Source organism: Vidua chalybeata, chromosome 1 (assembly GCF_026979565.1).
Source record: "Vidua chalybeata isolate OUT-0048 chromosome 1, bVidCha1 merged haplotype, whole genome shotgun sequence".
NCBI lineage: Eukaryota > Metazoa > Chordata > Aves > Passeriformes > Viduidae > Vidua > Vidua chalybeata.
This window is the reverse complement of record NC_071530.1, coordinates 141,253,779-141,271,476: the sequence shown is the minus strand read 5'-3', so window position 1 is coordinate 141,271,476 and position 17,698 is coordinate 141,253,779. Positions and strand designations below refer to the sequence as shown.

The 17,698-nt window shown below is 40.2% G+C and overlaps 1 protein-coding gene across 1 annotated transcript in view; it reads left to right on the top strand.

The window, feature by feature from the left end:
• Window positions 1-46: 46 nt before the first annotated feature.
• The window catches only part of ATAD2 (ATPase family AAA domain containing 2), a 30,159-nt gene continuing 12,507 nt past the window's right edge, over window positions 47-17,698 (top strand). Inside the window, exons 1-17 of the mRNA XM_053943686.1 lie at window positions 47-336; window positions 4,233-4,372; window positions 4,881-4,930; window positions 6,335-6,488; window positions 7,530-7,626; window positions 8,088-8,136; window positions 8,475-8,585; window positions 9,047-9,125; window positions 10,024-10,116; window positions 11,015-11,123; window positions 11,347-11,462; window positions 12,162-12,336; window positions 12,965-13,053; window positions 13,395-13,554; window positions 14,894-14,984; window positions 15,439-15,753; window positions 16,714-16,819. Of these exons, the coding sequence (XP_053799661.1) occupies window positions 130-336; window positions 4,233-4,372; window positions 4,881-4,930; window positions 6,335-6,488; window positions 7,530-7,626; window positions 8,088-8,136; window positions 8,475-8,585; window positions 9,047-9,125; window positions 10,024-10,116; window positions 11,015-11,123; window positions 11,347-11,462; window positions 12,162-12,336; window positions 12,965-13,053; window positions 13,395-13,554; window positions 14,894-14,984; window positions 15,439-15,753; window positions 16,714-16,819 (2,141 nt within the window). The 5' untranslated portion in view covers window positions 47-129. The remainder of the gene's footprint in view (window positions 337-4,232; window positions 4,373-4,880; window positions 4,931-6,334; window positions 6,489-7,529; window positions 7,627-8,087; window positions 8,137-8,474; window positions 8,586-9,046; window positions 9,126-10,023; window positions 10,117-11,014; window positions 11,124-11,346; window positions 11,463-12,161; window positions 12,337-12,964; window positions 13,054-13,394; window positions 13,555-14,893; window positions 14,985-15,438; window positions 15,754-16,713; window positions 16,820-17,698) is intronic.

Sequence of the window (17,698 nt, the reverse complement as noted above, 5' to 3'; positions counted from 1 at the left end):
GCCGCGTGCCCTTCCGCCGCGCGGGCCGGGAGTAGCGGCCGCAGGGACGAGCGGCGCGGGAGGGAGCGCGGCGGAGGGTTCCGGGCGGCGCGCACGGCCAGCGGGCGCGGGGCCGCGTCCCCCCTCGCCATGGTTGTCCTGCGGAGCAGCGCTGCCCGCCCGCCCCGCATGGCTGCCCGCGACAGCCGCTGTCGCCGGCCCCCATTCGACCTCCTGGACTCCAGCTCCGAGTTCATTTCTCTGGAGGCCCCCGGGCTCAGAAGCCACCGCGTATGGACGCGCTCGGGGTCGGCCAGGGCTGCGGTATCCAGGGGCGCCAGGAGAGCCGAGGAGGCCGTGAGTGCAGGGTGGGGGTGGGGCGAGCACGGCCTGGCGGGCCGCGCTGGGCTGCGGGCCCGGAGAGGCGCCGGGGAGGAGCCGGTGCTGGCCGGGAGCTGCTGGGAGCAGCGGGGAAGGCGCTGCGTAGCGGTGTTCCGTGGAGGAAAAAAACGGGAGAACCGAGTGTTTGGGGCAGGCGGCTGCGGTTGGGGGTGTGTGAAGAAGCAGCCGGCCCGCCCCCCGTTCCCGGCCTCCCGCGGCTAAAAGGGGGCTCGGCACTAGCCCTGGTCCAGGGGCCGTGGCAGCGTGCTGAGAGCCGGTCTTTGGGAATACCAACCTGCATCGCCTCATGGTTTGGTGTGTTGTATGTCATTCCCCATCCTCGTTTATTTTGGTTCAATTCCATATCTGAAAAAGTTACCTTGGGAAGATCTTAGAAAGCTCTTTGCTTTAGTTGCAGTAATGCTTTTAGAGCGCTCTCTGTTTAGATGACAGAAATGCATCAAAAAATATAAATATAATGGGACCTCTGAGTGTGGTCTGGTTGGCCCGAAGGGCCTGCTAAGTACTCCTTGGTCAGTTGTATCCAATTAGTACTTTGGATACTCTAAAACAAAAAATGTTTAGAAATCAGGGCTCATTTGTACTTAATTAAAGTGCATAACCTAAACCAGTGAAAATGTTACTGGAGCTTTCTATAATCTTGATCTGCCCTACTAGAAGATGGTAAAGGGTAGATACCAAGTGGCCTGTGCTCTCTGCATCTTAGCATTACAACTGTGATAACTGAATAATTTCACTTTCTATTGTTTTTAACATAGCTTTCAAAAAACTAAAACTTTCCTCTGCTATTTCCAAGTCAGGCTCTACTCTGCAGGCTGTCCTGCATTTCTGTGACAAATAAAGCAGACCAGATCTGACTTGGAAGTGGTCTGCTCTTCAGGGGAGCCCTACCTTGGAGTGATACTTCTCAAAGACTCTGTTTCCTTCCAGCAGAAGTCTTTCAGGTGTCTCAATTGTATGAATTAATTTTATATTTTTATATTTTGTGCCATTCAAAACTACTGAACTAAAAAGGGAAAAGTCCTTGCAGTGGTGGGGTTTTTTACCCCCCTTAAAAAGAGTCATGGAATCTTCTTAAAGATTACTGCTTTGTTTTTGCAGTCTCCACTAGAAATGGTTGTCAGGAGCTCGTTCAACCTTTGCCCAGGAGAGAAGGCTCTGCAGCATTAGGCAGATAACACTGCTGGCATGTGTTCTCAGTGTGGAAAACAGGAATGAGGAAATTAAATGTAGAGTCATCCCTGAAACCAAAGCAGAATCATTGTTATGAAACTGGTTGCAAGGTTGTTCTTTGGTTTGGGTTTGTTTGGTTTTTTGGATTTTTTTCCTTCCTTCTTGTAGACCTCTCCTGTGCTTTGAGCGTGAAGTTGTCACCCCATTTGTAGGATGCTGGGCTCTGCTGGGGGTTTTAACTGTAGAGATGATGTAGAAGTGCTCCATCTGAGAGAGATCATGAGAACTGGTGCTAGCTTCATGTTCAAGTCCTGATGCCTCTTTCCTGTCTTGATGTGCAAGGACGTGGTAGTGGCAGCTTTTGGGGTTTTTTCCTGATATCAGCATATGTCGTTATAGAACTCATTTCATCCCTAGACAGTAAGAAGCATACAGCAGGAGATCTAAGGTTATCAAACATCTGCTGGTTTTATTCTCTTCCAGGTTTCCAGTCCCAGTGAGTTTCATGAGTGAGTCTCCCAGTGAGATCCAAAGTGGCTGCTATCCCTTTAGAAGCCCTGTATCTCCAGGTCTATAACCCTAGTTGGAAGGTTATAATTCCCAAAGCTGAACAAGTTTGTTCTTGTGACCTATATTTGGGGGCAGTGTACTCCAGAGTTCTCTTTTTGTCTGGGCATTCTGACCTGTACCAGAAACAATGTGGCCAGCAGGACCAGGACAGTGATTGCTGTGCTCAGCAATGGTGAGGCCACACCTTGAATCCAGTGTCCAGTTCTGGCCTCTCATGACAAGAAAGACTTTGAGGTGTTAGAATGTGTCCTGAGAAAGACAACAGAGCTGGGAAAGGTCTAGAAAGTAAAGTAATATGAGGAGCAGGTGAGAGGTGGAGGTATTGAAGCTGGAGAAAAGGAGACTCAGGGAAGACCTTATCACCCTCTACAACTACCTGAAAGGAGGTTGTGGGTGATCAATCTCTTCTTTCAGGTAACCTGTGACAGCCCAAGAGGACATAGCCTCTGGCTGCACCGGGAAAGGTTCAGGGTGGACATCTGGAAGAAATTTTTCACAAAAGATGGTTGAATCTTGGAACAGGCTGCGCAGGGAAAGTGGCGTCACCACCCCTGGAAGTGTTCAAGGAGTAACTGGATGTGGCACTTAGTGCTGTGGGATCCCATTGGGGCCTGTAGAAATGTGGGTGTCCAAGTGGTGTAGCAGGTCACTGACTGTTTCCTCCCGGATTATGGGGGCTCCATTCTGCTCTCTGTCCCTGTCTGGGTATCATGAGGACTGCTGGTCTTACTGTTGAAGATTGAGGCAAAGTACTTCCGCCTTTTCCTCATCCATTGCCATATGTTTGCCTGTGCAACAAGTGAAGGATGGAGATTCTCTTCAGTCTTCCTTTTCTTGCTGATGTATTTGTAAAAATGTTTTGTGTCGTCTTTTACGGCAGTAGTCGGATTAAATTCTGTTTGGGCTGTGGCCCTTGTAATTTTCTCCCTGCATAACCTCTCGACATCTTTGTGGTCCTTCTTCACTCATCATCTCCATCAATCAGTGGAATTACTTCTTGGTGACATTAGTGTGAAGAAGTAGAATAATCCAGTCTGTTTTCTGCCCTTTTTAGTATGAGATTTAGTTTGGCATACTTGCAATGAGACCTTGAGTTGTAAATGGAACGAGCTGCTTCCTGTGGTCATCGCAGCTTTCCTCACACAGTAAAAGTCAATAGCATCCTCCTTGCAGAAACATCAATGTGAACAAGATGAACATCCATGAAGAACTATATCCTGAGTTCCCTTTGGTTTTCTGTGAATAAATGCTACCCTCTGGAAGGAAGTCTTTTTATATCCCTCTGAATGCCATTATAAATGGAACAGAGACAGTACTAGGAATTTTTTTGTTCCATTAAAGCTATAGAAATCTAGCAGAAATGAACCCCCTTAGGTTCCAGCTGCTCCTCAGAGATCAGAAGAGCTGGGTTCAGCTGGGCCTAAGGTCTGATTGTAGCCCACTGGACACTATCTGCCTGGCTGAGTTCAGTAGGAAATTACAGGATCCAGATTTGCAAATAGTGCGTGTGATTGAAGTGACAGGAAAGCAGATTCTGAATTGCTGGTGGTAAATGCACCAACTACAGTGTGTTAATATGTGCTGTTACAGAAGGAATAGTGACAGAGATCTATTAGCAGTAGATCTAAGTGAATATTCCCAGGTCTGCTCCAAGACAGTTGGGAAGCACAAAGGTCACCTAAAGGTGTCCCTTCGGGGACAAGGAGTGACACAGTGCATCAGCTGATCCAAAGCAAGCAGAGGGGCTTTCCTCTCTCTCTATTGTTTTTCTTATTTGGTTGGTTGTTGGTTTGGGTGTTTTTTGCCCCAAACCCCCCCCCACTTTTGTAGTGTAATTTTTGGCCCTTCCCAAGGTGTGGAACAACTGCACGTTATAGGTGAGATTTTTGGTTACTGGGGTCACTGAACCAATTTTGAAATCAAAGATTTTGGGGTTTTTTTTGGCAATCTGCTGTGTTTTTTTCATCAGCTACTTCTTGGTGCAGAAGTGGTTGGAGGCTTCCCTGCCATTAGTTGCAGCTGTCTTGAATCAGGAGTGTAACAGACTAAACTTGATCAAATGAGGCAATAGGTGGTTCAGATAAATACATTCTTCCTTCTTTTCCTAGAAATTTTCCTCTGGCAACATTGAATGTTTCAATGGACACTCTTTAAGATCGATGAGAAAAAACATGCAGCGCTGTTCAGACTCTAGCTTTGACAAAAGCATGGAAATATTAAGTGAAAATGTCAATCGACACTTTTCGAGGTATTGTATTTCTCAGTGTTCAATCTATTTAAGTCACAGAATGAAAAGCAAAAGTGAAAGCATGCACAATGAGTCACATCATGATAAATCTACAGCTAAAAACCCACAAGGGAATATGAATATGTTAATGTGTCAGTGTCTTAGGACTAGAAACACTCTTCTTAGTAAAAGCATTCTGCTTCTATAAAAGGCATGTATCTCCTCCCAGGTCCTTGGAGATCTCTCCTTCACTTTGGTTACTGAGATATTACCTGCTCTGTTGAGACATCAAAATGAGCAAGATGGGGAATATCTGCCCTTAGAGAGCTGCGTGCATATGGTACACAGCAGACTTGGGATCCAAATCTTCCCTGGAGTCTACAGGCTTTTCTTTGCATGACATGGAGCACCAGATTAAAGTTCCCCAGTGCTGTGGCAGAAATGTGCAATGCAATGTGATTCAGTACTTTTGTACAATGCTTCTAATACAATTCTGTTCTCCTTTCTTCTCCTCTCTTTCTTAATGTAGGCAGTTGGCAAAGCCAAAATCAGGCCCAAAAAAGGAAGACTATAAAGAAGGTAAGTAGTGATAATTCCTTAGGATTCCTTTTTAACCAGCTTTCTGAGAAGGATTGCATTTGGTCACTTTGTCCATTTAACTTGGCCCCAAAAATTTCTGAACTCATCAGCCAAAATCACCTGAAGTTGCGGGAATAGATATAACAAAGATAGGAATTTCCAGTGAGTTTTTTGAAAAGAGGTAGGTGCAAATAAGAGGAGATGCTATTAATTCCTTTTAGGCTTGGGAAGCATGCAGTGTGAATTCCTGAATTTTTAGGCCTTAAAGAATCCGTTCCTTGGCTCATGTTTCTTTGTGTCGGTGATTTTTTGGTGTCTGCAGAACTGGTTACCTTTGCAGGTTAACTATGAATCAGTCTTTCAGGTAGGAGGGGATATTGCAGTACTGTACACAAGTCTGTTATAAAGTAATTCAGTCATGAGATGCACACTGGCATGGGGAAGGTGTCCTGATGTTGACCATTTCACCTTTGAACCAACTTGTCATGCTGAGTACATAAGCAAGCTTGGTGCTGTGAGGCCACTTTGTGGCAGCTGGGGAAATCCTTTAGCTCCAGGCAGCACTGTGCCAGGTACAGGCTGAATGTGGGAAGGGACCCAAAATGCACTTTGTGTGTAGTAACTCAAGTTCTTTTTGGGCAATGTAAATTATTATTTACTGAGCTCAAAGTTAGTTTTATAGTTGGTAGTGTAGTGATGAGATCAAACCTGTGTTTAAAATGATGTGGTGATACATCTGTTACTCTCTCACTGACCTTTCTTAACTATTATAATGATAGTACAAGTATTGAACCTGTAGCAAAGGATGCTGTGTGGTAAATATTGGGCAGATCTCTTTTAAAGCAAGCAAAGTTCTTGCTGTAGTTCTTGTGGTTTTGAGTTCTTTACATTGAGGAGTTTATCTTGAGGCATTTCTTGTCTTCTAGGGTTTTTGTGTCATGATGCAGAAAATGAAAATTATGCATGCTTAGACAGTGTACCAAAACCAGGCATCTTTAGAAGAGACCTCGCACATAAGCAATTTTTAGAAAACACTGTTAGATACAATTTTACATGAATGGAGGGAAAACACCTTAGAGGTAGGCATTTGTTGTTTTCACTTTCGCAGAGAGAGCTAACTGGAATAAATGTGCCTCCTACATGGAACAAAAGCTGGGTGTTTGTTTTCGTCAGCTTGGCTTTCCAGTCTACGAAAAAGCTGCTAAACAAATCCGACTTCTAAATATGTATTTTAAACAGAAGTATTTTAAGTTGAATGCTGTGATAATGAAAATAACTTTCAATTCAGTATTTAAATTTTTAAAATAAAAGCTGGGGGGTTTTAACTTGTCCTAGAACAAGAGTGAAATAAAGGGACTGACATATTTTCCATCACAGAAAGGTTTATGTATTATTGCATTTTAGTGTCCAGACCACTGAAGACCAGAGCTGATGCAAAAGCTGCAGAGCAAGTCCATGAAGAAAATGGGGATTTGGAGCTTCGCCGCAGCTGCAGACTTCGACAAAGCCGTTACAGCAATACAAATGAATCTGTTTTGTTTGACAAACTTATAACAAAGTAAGGAGGTTTTTCTCACCGTCTTGAAAAGCTACTATGATGAGCCTTATTAGCAACCCTTTGTACTATGGCAAAATATTGGCTAGGGACTTTCTCCTTCTTTTGACAACAGGAAAAGGTATTGTTTTTCCTAGCAGCAAGAGCTATTTGCATTCGCTGGTCAGGCTGAGACTTCTTATGAGCTGCTATGTATGTGTTATATCTGAGTAATCAGATGTTAGGAAGAAATTATTTACTGTGAGGTTGGTGAGGCACTTTAATAGGTTGCCAGGAGTAGCTGTGGATGCCCCCTCCCTGGAAGTGTTCAAGGTCAGGTTGGGGCTTTGAGCAACCTGGTCTGGTATGTATGGGCTGGGTTGGTTTATGTGTTGTGAACCAAAACAATCAGTTTACATTATGACTTTTAGTAGATTTAACTTACGATACTAAGGAAAGTTGGATACTGGCAAAATGAAGTAATCCAAGTGTTTCTGCCTGTCTGTGGCTTAATTCCCTCCGTGAAGCCCAAACTGGAATTCATTTTCTGAAAGGTTTGCAAAGTGTAACAGCAGTAAGACATTGTGTCTAGCATAAGTAGTCATTGAAAATCAATGTGAAATTTAAATAGCAGTGTAGACAAGCAATCTGTTGTCTGAAAAAGGCTGTGAACCAAGTGCGTCAGTGCTATCATGCAGAGCAACCTAGGTGCTATGAAAAACTGCCATAATTTCTTTGTTAATTTACTGTGATCTTCAGAATTCTTTTTTCCTACTAAAATAGTTGGAATTCTTTACTGTGTTCATCAAGAGGGGGAAATAAATCTGAAAACAGTGCATATACTTGCACATGCATATACTTGCACATACTCATACATTTGTACTTAATTCTCTCTATAAAAAAGTAAACATTTGACCTAATTTTTAAGTAGCTTGAAAAATTTGGCTAAGTGTCAATGACTTCTGTTGTGCACACTGTATTAAATATGATGGTTGTGTGCTGTTCTAAATGGGCTTTTTCTGCACTTGCCTATTTTTGCTTTCATATGTCAACTTTGTATCTTAGTACTGCAGAAGCAGTCTTGCAAAAAATGGATGACATGGAGAAGATGCGTAGACGGCGAAGGATGGGAGACCTGGAGGAGTTCCAAGACACAGAAGAAGTAGATACTAATTTATTTTGCTGTTTTTATATAAGTAGGCTATTTAACATAGGGAGATGATTTCCCTGCCCCAAGAGGATCTCATGTTTAAATGATAGACAGCAATCATATTTCTCCTCTTGCAGTTTTGCTTTATTAAATTAAGTTACTCCACTGTCCTTTTGAATGACAGTCACTTTGTTTTCTAAAAGTCATCATAGTCTGCTTTCATAGATTTTTTTTTTTTTCGTTTGGATCTGCATTCCTATTTTAGAGTGGAAACCCTTGTTATTAATCTTATTAATCATGGTTTCAAGAATGATGTTCCTGTTCTCTTGCTGTACAATAATTAAATCTTCTGTGTATATGGAGTGCCTTGATTATGATACTCTATAGACACCAAAAACGCCCACAGGTTTTCTGCTTTATTTGTGACTGGTCTTTCATATTTCTTTTTTTCTTTTTTTTTTTTTTTTTTTAAGGAAAGCCTTGATATGGAAAGGACTGATGAAGAAATAGCTGATAATCAAGGTAGCATTGTTGGATAAGTCTGTTTTAAGTTTTCTTGACTGTGTTCTAGCTAAAAGTTTTGTCTTAAATAATTGAGGTGGGATTAACTACTGGCTATTTTTCATCTTTTGAAAAGAATTTGTGCTGCTACTGACATTAGAAGCCACAGTCACAGACTCTAGGGCTGTACTATAGTGAGCTCAAAACAGGTTTTTCAGAGGAAAAGAGAAGTTGTTTATCCAAAGCACTTATAGCAGGAAAGGTTGTGGACTGGTAGAAATACACGTGATGTAGTGCGTTCTGAATTTAATATAATTTGCAACAATACTTAAACAGTGCAATGTAATGTTGATGTGCAGGGGGTTCCTCAGAAGAAAGTGAAGCCAAAGAAGATGATGGTGAAGACACTCGAAAGCGTTACTCCTTTCGGCAGAGGAAAACTGTTGAGCGCTATCAAGCTCCATTGCAAAGTACGTTATAGGCACAGCTTCTCTTAAGAGCTAATTTCTTGCACGGAAGTGAGAGGTTATGGGGTTTTTTAAGAATGAAAATACGTATACACACTCAACTTCTATTCAGATATCCTACCTGCAATTTTGTTAAAGGTATATAGCCTCTGTGCATTCTATTTGTTTGCTTTTTGGCATCCTTATTATTGTTTTTTAATAAAAATGCTGCCTGTGTACCCTTGAAAGAACAGTAATTAAACAGACTTGATGACCGTATTCTTGTGGTTTTCAGTTCTTAAAGTTCAGGTGTGTATGTTTTTGCTTTTATTGTGCACTGATTTTAAAAAACAACCTTTCTCCCCATCCTTGAAACTTCCCCAGGACTTAGAGATGGATGACACACATCCCATTCTCCACCTCTTTTAGAATCCTGCTTTCTCTTAAACTTGTTTGTAACATTGTTCCAATTTTACTTTCAACAGAACCAAGACAACGTAAGATGTATTTTTCAGACAGGTCTTCACCTGTCAGACAGAGAGATTCATGCAAGGGAACTAACAGGTATGAGTTGGGTTAGTGATAATTCTTTCTCAGTAATGCTGTCAGTCACATGACTGAATACTGCTTTCAAGGGTTTTTGGACTCTTGGTAATTAGATATTAACAGTATGGTTATTGCTGTGGTAGTCTGAGAGTATAAAGAAAGCAATTATTGGGGGAAAGCCCATCTGTTTCACTGGCCATTAGATTTTATTAGAAAATGCCGTTTTTGTGGTGATGATGAGGGTTATGGCTGAGATTGTGTAACTGAATTAATTTGTTCTGGAATTGAAGCCAAGATCTCCCTCTGAAAATCTCAGACTGTTATTGAGGAATGCAAATTATTTTCTTAAAACTAAAAACAATTTATTTAGAGTATGGAAGTTTTAATGAATTTTTTTTTTAATCACTCAGGTACTGAATCTGGTTTCTCTTTGGAATCAGTTCCAGTTTCTGTATGAAACTATACTTTAAAGCAAGAAAAATGTTAAATGAAATTCTAATTTACAAATTGCAATAGTAATGACAAATAAGTTTAGCATCCTGCAAGTGTTGAATGCAGCTATGGAAGGACAGTTTTGAAATCAGATTTTGAAATTAGGAGGTTGGTGTTTCACGGAGTAGATACATAATGCTGCTAAGTGAAACTTGATTTGTGGGTGAGAGCTTGTGGACAAAAAGAGTAACTTGGTTAAGAAATTTCTTTGCACATGGGTTAACCATTTTACCTTCCTAATAAAAATGAAATTTTGCTGTCATTAGGAAAATCACATAATGTAGTTTGAAATGAGATTCATAAGGAGTACAATAATCTGGAAATTTAGTAGATCTCAAAGTAAACTGAGATAGTGTTCACTTCAATTTTGATATTACTTACTGTTTATTTTAATTTTTTTAATTGTTTGTTTGAATGTTTGCAGACGGAGACACACAGTCCCCAGCAGTGATTCCTCTTCATCATCTGATGATGAAGAGGATTTTGAGAGGCAGAGGAAGAACAGAAATTTAAGAAGGTTAATGCAATTGGAGAACAGGGGAGGAAAGAGACTACTTGGGAGGACTTTATATCTTCCTAACTGTGAAGCGTTACCATCTTCATCTTGTTCAGTTTCAAAATTCTGGGAATCGTATCTGTTGATATAACTGTAACTGGACTCTCTACAGCTGGATTTTTAGAATTGATTTTAATAAGCAATTTGATTTCTAGGTGGGAAGGGGGCTAGCAACACTGATGAAATTTCTTATTGTAAAATTCTGCTGCTCCTGTGCTTTACAGTAGCTGATTTAGAGTGAAAGCCACTATAACAGAGGATATTATAAATAGAGGGAATGATGGGTATTGTGTTTCTTAACAAATGCTCTAGAAAAACTGTTTTAGTAACAGTCTAACAGATATGTTTTCAGCCTGATGTCTCAGATTTCTTTCAGAATAGTCTATTAGCACACAGGTTCGAGGGGCCTTGGGAAGGACTGGCAGTGATAGGCAGCCTTTATAATGTTAAAACCAGCTGAAATAAGTATCATCTTGGGCTGTAACTTTTTGAATATAGAGGTTAAAAGTATTTGAAAAGTATCAGTGTGTTTGGGGGTCAGGAGGGGCAGTTTTCTTCCTCACACGAATCATTGTCAGTGCAAGGTCTGCAAATAAGGAATATCTTGTTTTAAGCTTGTATTTCTACATATGATCTGTTGACTGGCATGTATATTTATAAAGTGCTAAGAGTTGTTAAAATAATTAACTCCGTTTAATTTCTGGAGTGACCATTTTCCTTTCTTTATTCACGGACATAAAGCATAAAACATCTGGGATGAATATTTAACAATTCAGGAAGTTTACACTATTATTAGGAAATCAAAAATCCACATTGTAAGTTAGAAAGCACCTTTCTTTTTCTTCTCAATTCAAATCAGGTCTCTTCCTGTCAACTTTCGGAAAAGTGACTTAAAGGGAGTTAACAAAGATCGCATGAAAATCGGAGCAAGTCTGGCAGACGTTGATCCAGTGCAAATAGATTGTTCAGTAAGTGTTTTTACTTCATTGTGTTAGTGAGACATTTTCAGTAATTATGAAAGCTTTTGTACAGTAATGTGCTATCTATAACTGCCTTGGCTTACAGTTTTGTTTCAAGCAGTTTAAAAATTGGCATGAATGTTTCGTTTGTGTTGACATCTGATTTCTGATGGAACTTTTTCCAGCTTGCAGCTTTAACATCTGAAATGTGTTCTGTTGTCTTCATCTTTAGGTAAGATTTGATGGTGTTGGTGGTCTTGCTGACCACATTTCTGCTTTAAAAGAGATGGTTGTTTTTCCATTGCTTTATCCAGAAGTCTTTGAGAGGTTCAAAATTCAACCTCCAAGGTAAGAGTTGCAATTTAAAACTCTAAATTCTAATTCACTTATTTTCAGGAAAATATTCAACTGAAATACTGTTATGTTTCCATGCTTCAGAATTTTAAGTGTTGATGCTTTTGGGTTCTTTTAGCAGTAGAAAAAGTAATGTTTTAAAAAAGGATAGAATCCAGCATATATATGTAGGTTCAAAGATTTGCAGTGTGGTGAGACTATGCCTTAAAAGTGTCTTGCCTTCAAAAACGGGGAGGCGGAGTGGTTTTGAGTTCTACATGCAAGTGGACTTGATCAGCCTGTAAGTGGTAGTCAGCTGCAGTTTTGTTTTGTGGACGTCCAGTTGTCTGTCCCACCAACTCTTTTTTCAAGAGTTCCAGTATCAGCTTTCCAATTGATTGGACTTTTAACTAGAACCTTGCTGTGCTTGGGCTAAAAATGCATCTGTCCACTTTTTACACAGCTGAATGGGTTCTGTGTTATGAAATGAAATTATTAGAGATTTAATTGTTAGATTTATATATTCTAGGCCATCAACACTCAGTCATGTTGTATTGAAATAGGACTTCAGAGTCTTTGTTTTTAGTAACTTTAAAAGTATAACAAACAATGAGGAGAGCTTTAAGAGAGAACAGTTGTGTGCTTCAGGGATGAAGGTGGTCACAGGTACTTTTCTGTGATATTTTTCTTATGTGAATTTTTTTTTAATTGCAGAGGTTGTCTCTTCTATGGCCCACCAGGGACTGGAAAGACATTGGTTGCTCGTGCACTTGCTAATGAATGTAGCCAAGGTGACAGGAGAGTAGCCTTTTTTATGAGAAAAGGTGCTGACTGCCTGAGTAAATGGGTCGGGGAATCGGAACGACAGCTTCGTTTGTTATTTGATCAGGTAGGTTGAAATAATGCATTATGTTCTGTCTGAGTTGTAACTAACTTTCTGTGGTCAAGAATAATTCTTTTTTTTTTTTTTTCTCCTTCCATTGAAGTGGGATTGTCAGGGTTTCATTTTTCAGTAACACTTTTAGAGGCTGGAAGTCTTGAGATTAATTAGGAAAAGTTAGTAAAGCAGTCAAAAGAACCTTGCAAAGCAACACACACCCCCAACTCCTTGCCTCAGGAAAGAAAAGTCTAAACAGCTGCAAAAAAGGTTTCATGAAGTGGTGCTTTTTGATCAGAGGGAAATAAATGCAGGCTGATAGCATTTTGAAATTGGTAACAAAGGTTACTTCCAGAACCTGTCAGACAGTTAAATCCCAGCTCTGTTCTTGGTGGTTGGCAAATAACTGTAAAAAACAGTGGTTTGATTTGTTTCCTGTCACCCATCTCAGTGGGTTGACCTGTGTTCCTGCCTTCTGTTACTCATGACACTTCACTGCTTTCGATCAGTGAGTAGAAATCTCTGATGCTGGTCTGAAAAAGCTACTTCCAGTGACTTTGCAACCACAGTGTTGTTTGTGCATTTCTCCTCCAAACAGCGCTCTTTTACTGATGTCAATATTCCTGTGTTTTCACTGTAGGCCTACCAGATGCGACCTTCAATTATTTTCTTTGATGAGATTGATGGTCTTGCTCCTGTACGGTCCAGTAAACAAGACCAAGTTCATAGGTAGGGCATGTTTTCTATCAACACAGAAGCTGCTTGATCTTTCTGAAAAGAAGACCACAACCTATTTAACTTGATGTGACACATTAATTTATCCTGAAAACTAGTAATTCAGTACTACTTAATTTCAGATAATCTTTAAATAGTAATTAAAAACAATTCACTAAACTTGCTACCACCACGAGGTCTGTGTTACCTTATCTATTTTGTTATGCCTTAAAATGATTTGTCTTTTTCTAGTCAGCATTTTATCAATAAGAGTTTGTCCTTTCTGAGTGAGCACTGGTGATTATGTGGAATTGAAGAAAATTAACTGCTGAGTAAAAACTGTATTCTTCTCTTAGCTCTGTTGTATCAACACTTCTGGCACTTATGGATGGCTTAGACAGCAGAGGAGAGGTTGTGGTAATTGGAGCCACCAACAGGCTGGATTCTATAGATCCTGCTTTACGAAGACCGGGACGCTTTGATCGAGAGTTTCTCTTCAGCTTGCCAAACAAAGAGGTCAGAACTTCAACTCAACCTCAGTGCTTAATGTGGCAGAGTCCATCTTTGTAACAAACGCCTGCAACACAGCAGGATCGTGGAACAGTGAAAGTCTCCTCAGTATTGTACTGCTTGGACAAAAGAGGGCTCACTGGAGAGACTGTGTTGTACTGTGGAGGGCAGACCTTGCACTGGATATATATCATTAAGATTATTGTAATAGGTAGTTTAGTCCTCTAATTATTAGTTTTGGTTTCTCTGCAACCAGTGAAGAAAATGGGGTGCCGCTACTCGCCAAAATGTTTAAAAATTACTTTATGAATTAGTTAAGAAATGCTGTAGCATTGTGAAATTGAAAGAAATGGTGTGCAGACAAGAATTCTTTTTTAGTAACAAAAGCTTTGATCCAGGCTGGTGCTGGAACCAATTAAGTATGTTAGGAACTGATGTTCTTACTGGTAGTCAGTAATAGGGACTTGGACAAAAATGTGAAGTCACTGCACAGGTGCAGGGCTAGGGAAGCTTCTAGTTCAATGACAATAGGCAATGAAAAAATATTGTGGGTGGGGGTAGCAAGCAAAACTGGAATGCAGTTCTTGTGTTTTCCTTCTGGCTGTCACTGGTAGTTCTTTTTCTTAGCACTTTCTGGAAAGTACTGAATTGAATGCTGGTAAAAGTGCACAAAACAGTGCATTTAACACAAACACTTCTCTCCAGTTTTTACATGTGCCATGAAACAGATCTAATACACACCCACTGTGGAAGAATTTTAGAAATCTGCCATAATTAGTCCATGTGCCACAAAACAGTTCAATGAAAATCCTGCTAGGATCAGAGATGGGGATAAGCAACATTTGACATTGTCTGGATGAGTGACAGTAATTTGAGTCATAATTATTGTTCTAGTTTATAGTAACAGTAGCAACTGGGAATTGAGTGCTAGGACTGTTTCCTTGCATAAGCTGTCAGAAGAGCAAATTTGATGAACTAATGAGACTGACACCATGAAATTTTGCTGAATTTGAGAGAATTTTCTGTAAAATTCTGTTTGCAGTTAAGTTTGGATTTTTTTACTACAGTGTTTTCTTCTGGATCTCACACTTATGAAAACTCAATTTTTAATGGAAGATGTAAATGCCTTTTACTTTATTGCAGCCCCAAACAAGATTTTAATGTAACAAATTTAGAACTAGGAAATTTCCTGCTTGAAAAAACAGAGCATATTAACTGACTCTTAAAATACTTCAGAGTTTAGCAGATGAGAAAATTATTTGTGTTAGGGTTTGGGGGGTTTTGTGTTGTGGTTGTTTTAAGAGAAAATTTAGAGGAAACTAAAATACAAGTGTATTGTTTTCAGGCGAGAAAAGAGATTTTCAAAATTCACACACGAGACTGGACCCTGAAGCCATTGGACAAGTTTCTTGAAGAGTTGGCTGAGAAATGTGTTGGTGAGTTTGAAAACACTGTAGGTTGCTCTATGGCTGAGTTCTGGGAACCAGAGCTTGTTCCAGGCAGTACTTGAGCTCTTGTGCCTTGCTGTAGAGTGAGGCAGTGAAGCATCTGGCATGTCTTGGGAGCAAACTAAGACAGATGCTGCTTTCAGTTTCCTTTTTTTTCTCAGACCACTGAATGGGTTTAGGCCATCTTTCCCAGAAGTAAAGTTTTGACTAGGGGGCTGCTTCCTTAGTACAAGATATCAGGCTATGAGGCACATGTCAAATCTTCTCTGCAGTGCAGTAATTCTTTAAATTATCTCTTACCCTGTTAATTTTTGGCTGCGTGAAGAGTCTTTCATTGTTGCACTTTAGAATTCTTGGCCTTGACTTCGGTGTTGCCTGATCCTGATGTAACATTCTTCGGTGTTGCCTGATCCTGACATTTGATTCTTGTTTTGTTTATTAGGATACTGTGGTGCTGATATTAAAGCCTTATGTGCTGAAGCTGCACTCTGTGCTTTGCGTCGCCGCTATCCTCAGATATATGAAAGGAGTGAGAAACTGCAGTTAGACATTGCTTCGATTAAAATAACAGCAAAGGATTTTGTCATGGCCATGCAGAAGACTGTTCCAGCTTCACAAAGGGCTGTGGCTTCACCTGGGAGAGCACTATCACCTATTTTAAAACCACTGTTAGAAAACACATTGGAAAGAATTTTACAAGCCTTACAGAGAGTATTTCCTCATGCAGAGCTTGCACTGAAGAAGGACCAACAGCAAGGTATAACAGCAACATCCATTCATTTAAAATTCTGCCAAAGCAAAAGCTTCTGATACGTGCAATAACACACATAAACCTCTTGGCCATAATGACAGTTCAGTTTTATAACCTGGATGTGCAGAGTGCTGGATGGTAGCTGTGAGTGACTTGCAATATGCAGTGTTTTAGTTGTACTTTAGGGCTTGGCTCCCATAGCATAGGTGAGGTCATGCTCCTCACTGCATCAGCCTTAATCAGGTTTAGTTTGTTGGTTGGTGAGAACAAATCAATATTTATACACTCTCCCTTGATTAATGTGAATAGTTAGTTACTATGCTAATCTCTGGAGAGTGTTTTCCCAGTACCACTCCTGATAGAGCTGGGATTGTTTGTGCTGATGAAAGCACAAACAGAGGTAGAGACCCCCCAGCACAATGAAAGCATTGGGGCTGGGAGATGGATAATTGCACCCTCTCTCTGTTGTCCACCTCCCATTATCTCCTCCTTTTGTGATCTTCAAGAAACCTTATTTAGAAGTTGTGTGGGTCTTTATACTCTGACTAATTTAGTTGTGGACAAATAGAAGTCTGTGGTCATTACATTCACTTAATTTCCTCACATCTGGTTGGAGAACCTGTTTCAAAAAGCAGTGGCCTCATTGGGTTTTTAAGGTGTCTAGGAAGTACAGAAGTTGTTCCTAATCAAACTTATTCCAAGGAAAAAAAAAAAAACTCCCAGGTTTTTGTCAACAGAGAAACCTGATGCAAATTGTGGGACATGGGACAACTTTGTAGAAACTGTGCACTCTCCTTACATCTGTGGTAGAATGAACCCTTCAGAAAATAGCATTTAGTGTATGCCCTCAAACAAAATACAAGAGAGTGGTTTCCTGCACTTATTTCAAAGGTGAATTAATGCACAAGTGAGATTTGAACTATTCAGGAAAGTCAACAAAGCTCTCATCTTTAAATCCTGTTTTAGGAAATGATGTGATTGACAGTGAAGAGGAATCACCATCAATCTTTGAAGAGAATCCAACTCATAAAATACCTGATCGTGAAAAGGCAGAATTCCTCACTTTAAACAGGTCTCATTTGTCCCCTTTATGTTTACATTTTTAAGATGGCTGGGTCTGTAAACTGTTTTGTTGTGAGGGGTGCTGGATGAATGAGTGATGGGTGTGTAGGGGTTGGTCAATATTTGCAAGAAGTGTGAAGATCCAACTGGGTACTAATGCTCTAACTGAATAAACTGCCCTGGCCCATCAAACTGACTGGCCCAGCCCTATTTGCCTAAGTCAAAGTGGTCCACAGATTATTAGAACATGTTGATTTAATCCAAAGGTTCAAGACCCAAGAAATGTGCTGTCTGCCCTTTTAGCTTAAAAGAACCAAGATTGTTAAATAAGAAATAAAATTGAGAAATGGCTTGTTAAAACACTGTGAAAAACAATGTCTGCATTTTGTACCTTTAACCTACAGAGTTTGTTAATCTTTTGATGTTTTATTGTGGAAGTTGTATAAATCAACAGCTGAAGCAGCAGATTATTGTTGTCACTGTTGGGTTGGCTATTCTCCCTTTCTGTTGCTGTGCTGTCCGGAAAATGTAACCTGCTGAGCTTGGTCTGTAAGATCTTTGACTTCAGTAAGTAAAGGTACAACAGTCTTGAGGTAGAAAAACCCACAAACCTCTTCACAAGTGTGTTTCATGCTCATAAAACAAGATGATTAGGAAATTAATAGACAATTCAAAGAGGAAACCATAGAAGTAATTTAACCAATCCAATTGTGTTCTTCTTCAGATACAGCTAATGTGTTTCAGTGCCCGCATTAATTTTTTTCCTAGAAATGTTGGTATGCTTCTTCCTTACCACTATCTCCAGGCACTACAGCCAAATTTTAGCTAAACTTGGCAGGTGTAGAGATCTCAGCTTCCTAAAGTCAGGACCCATTGAAAATGGTAGTGT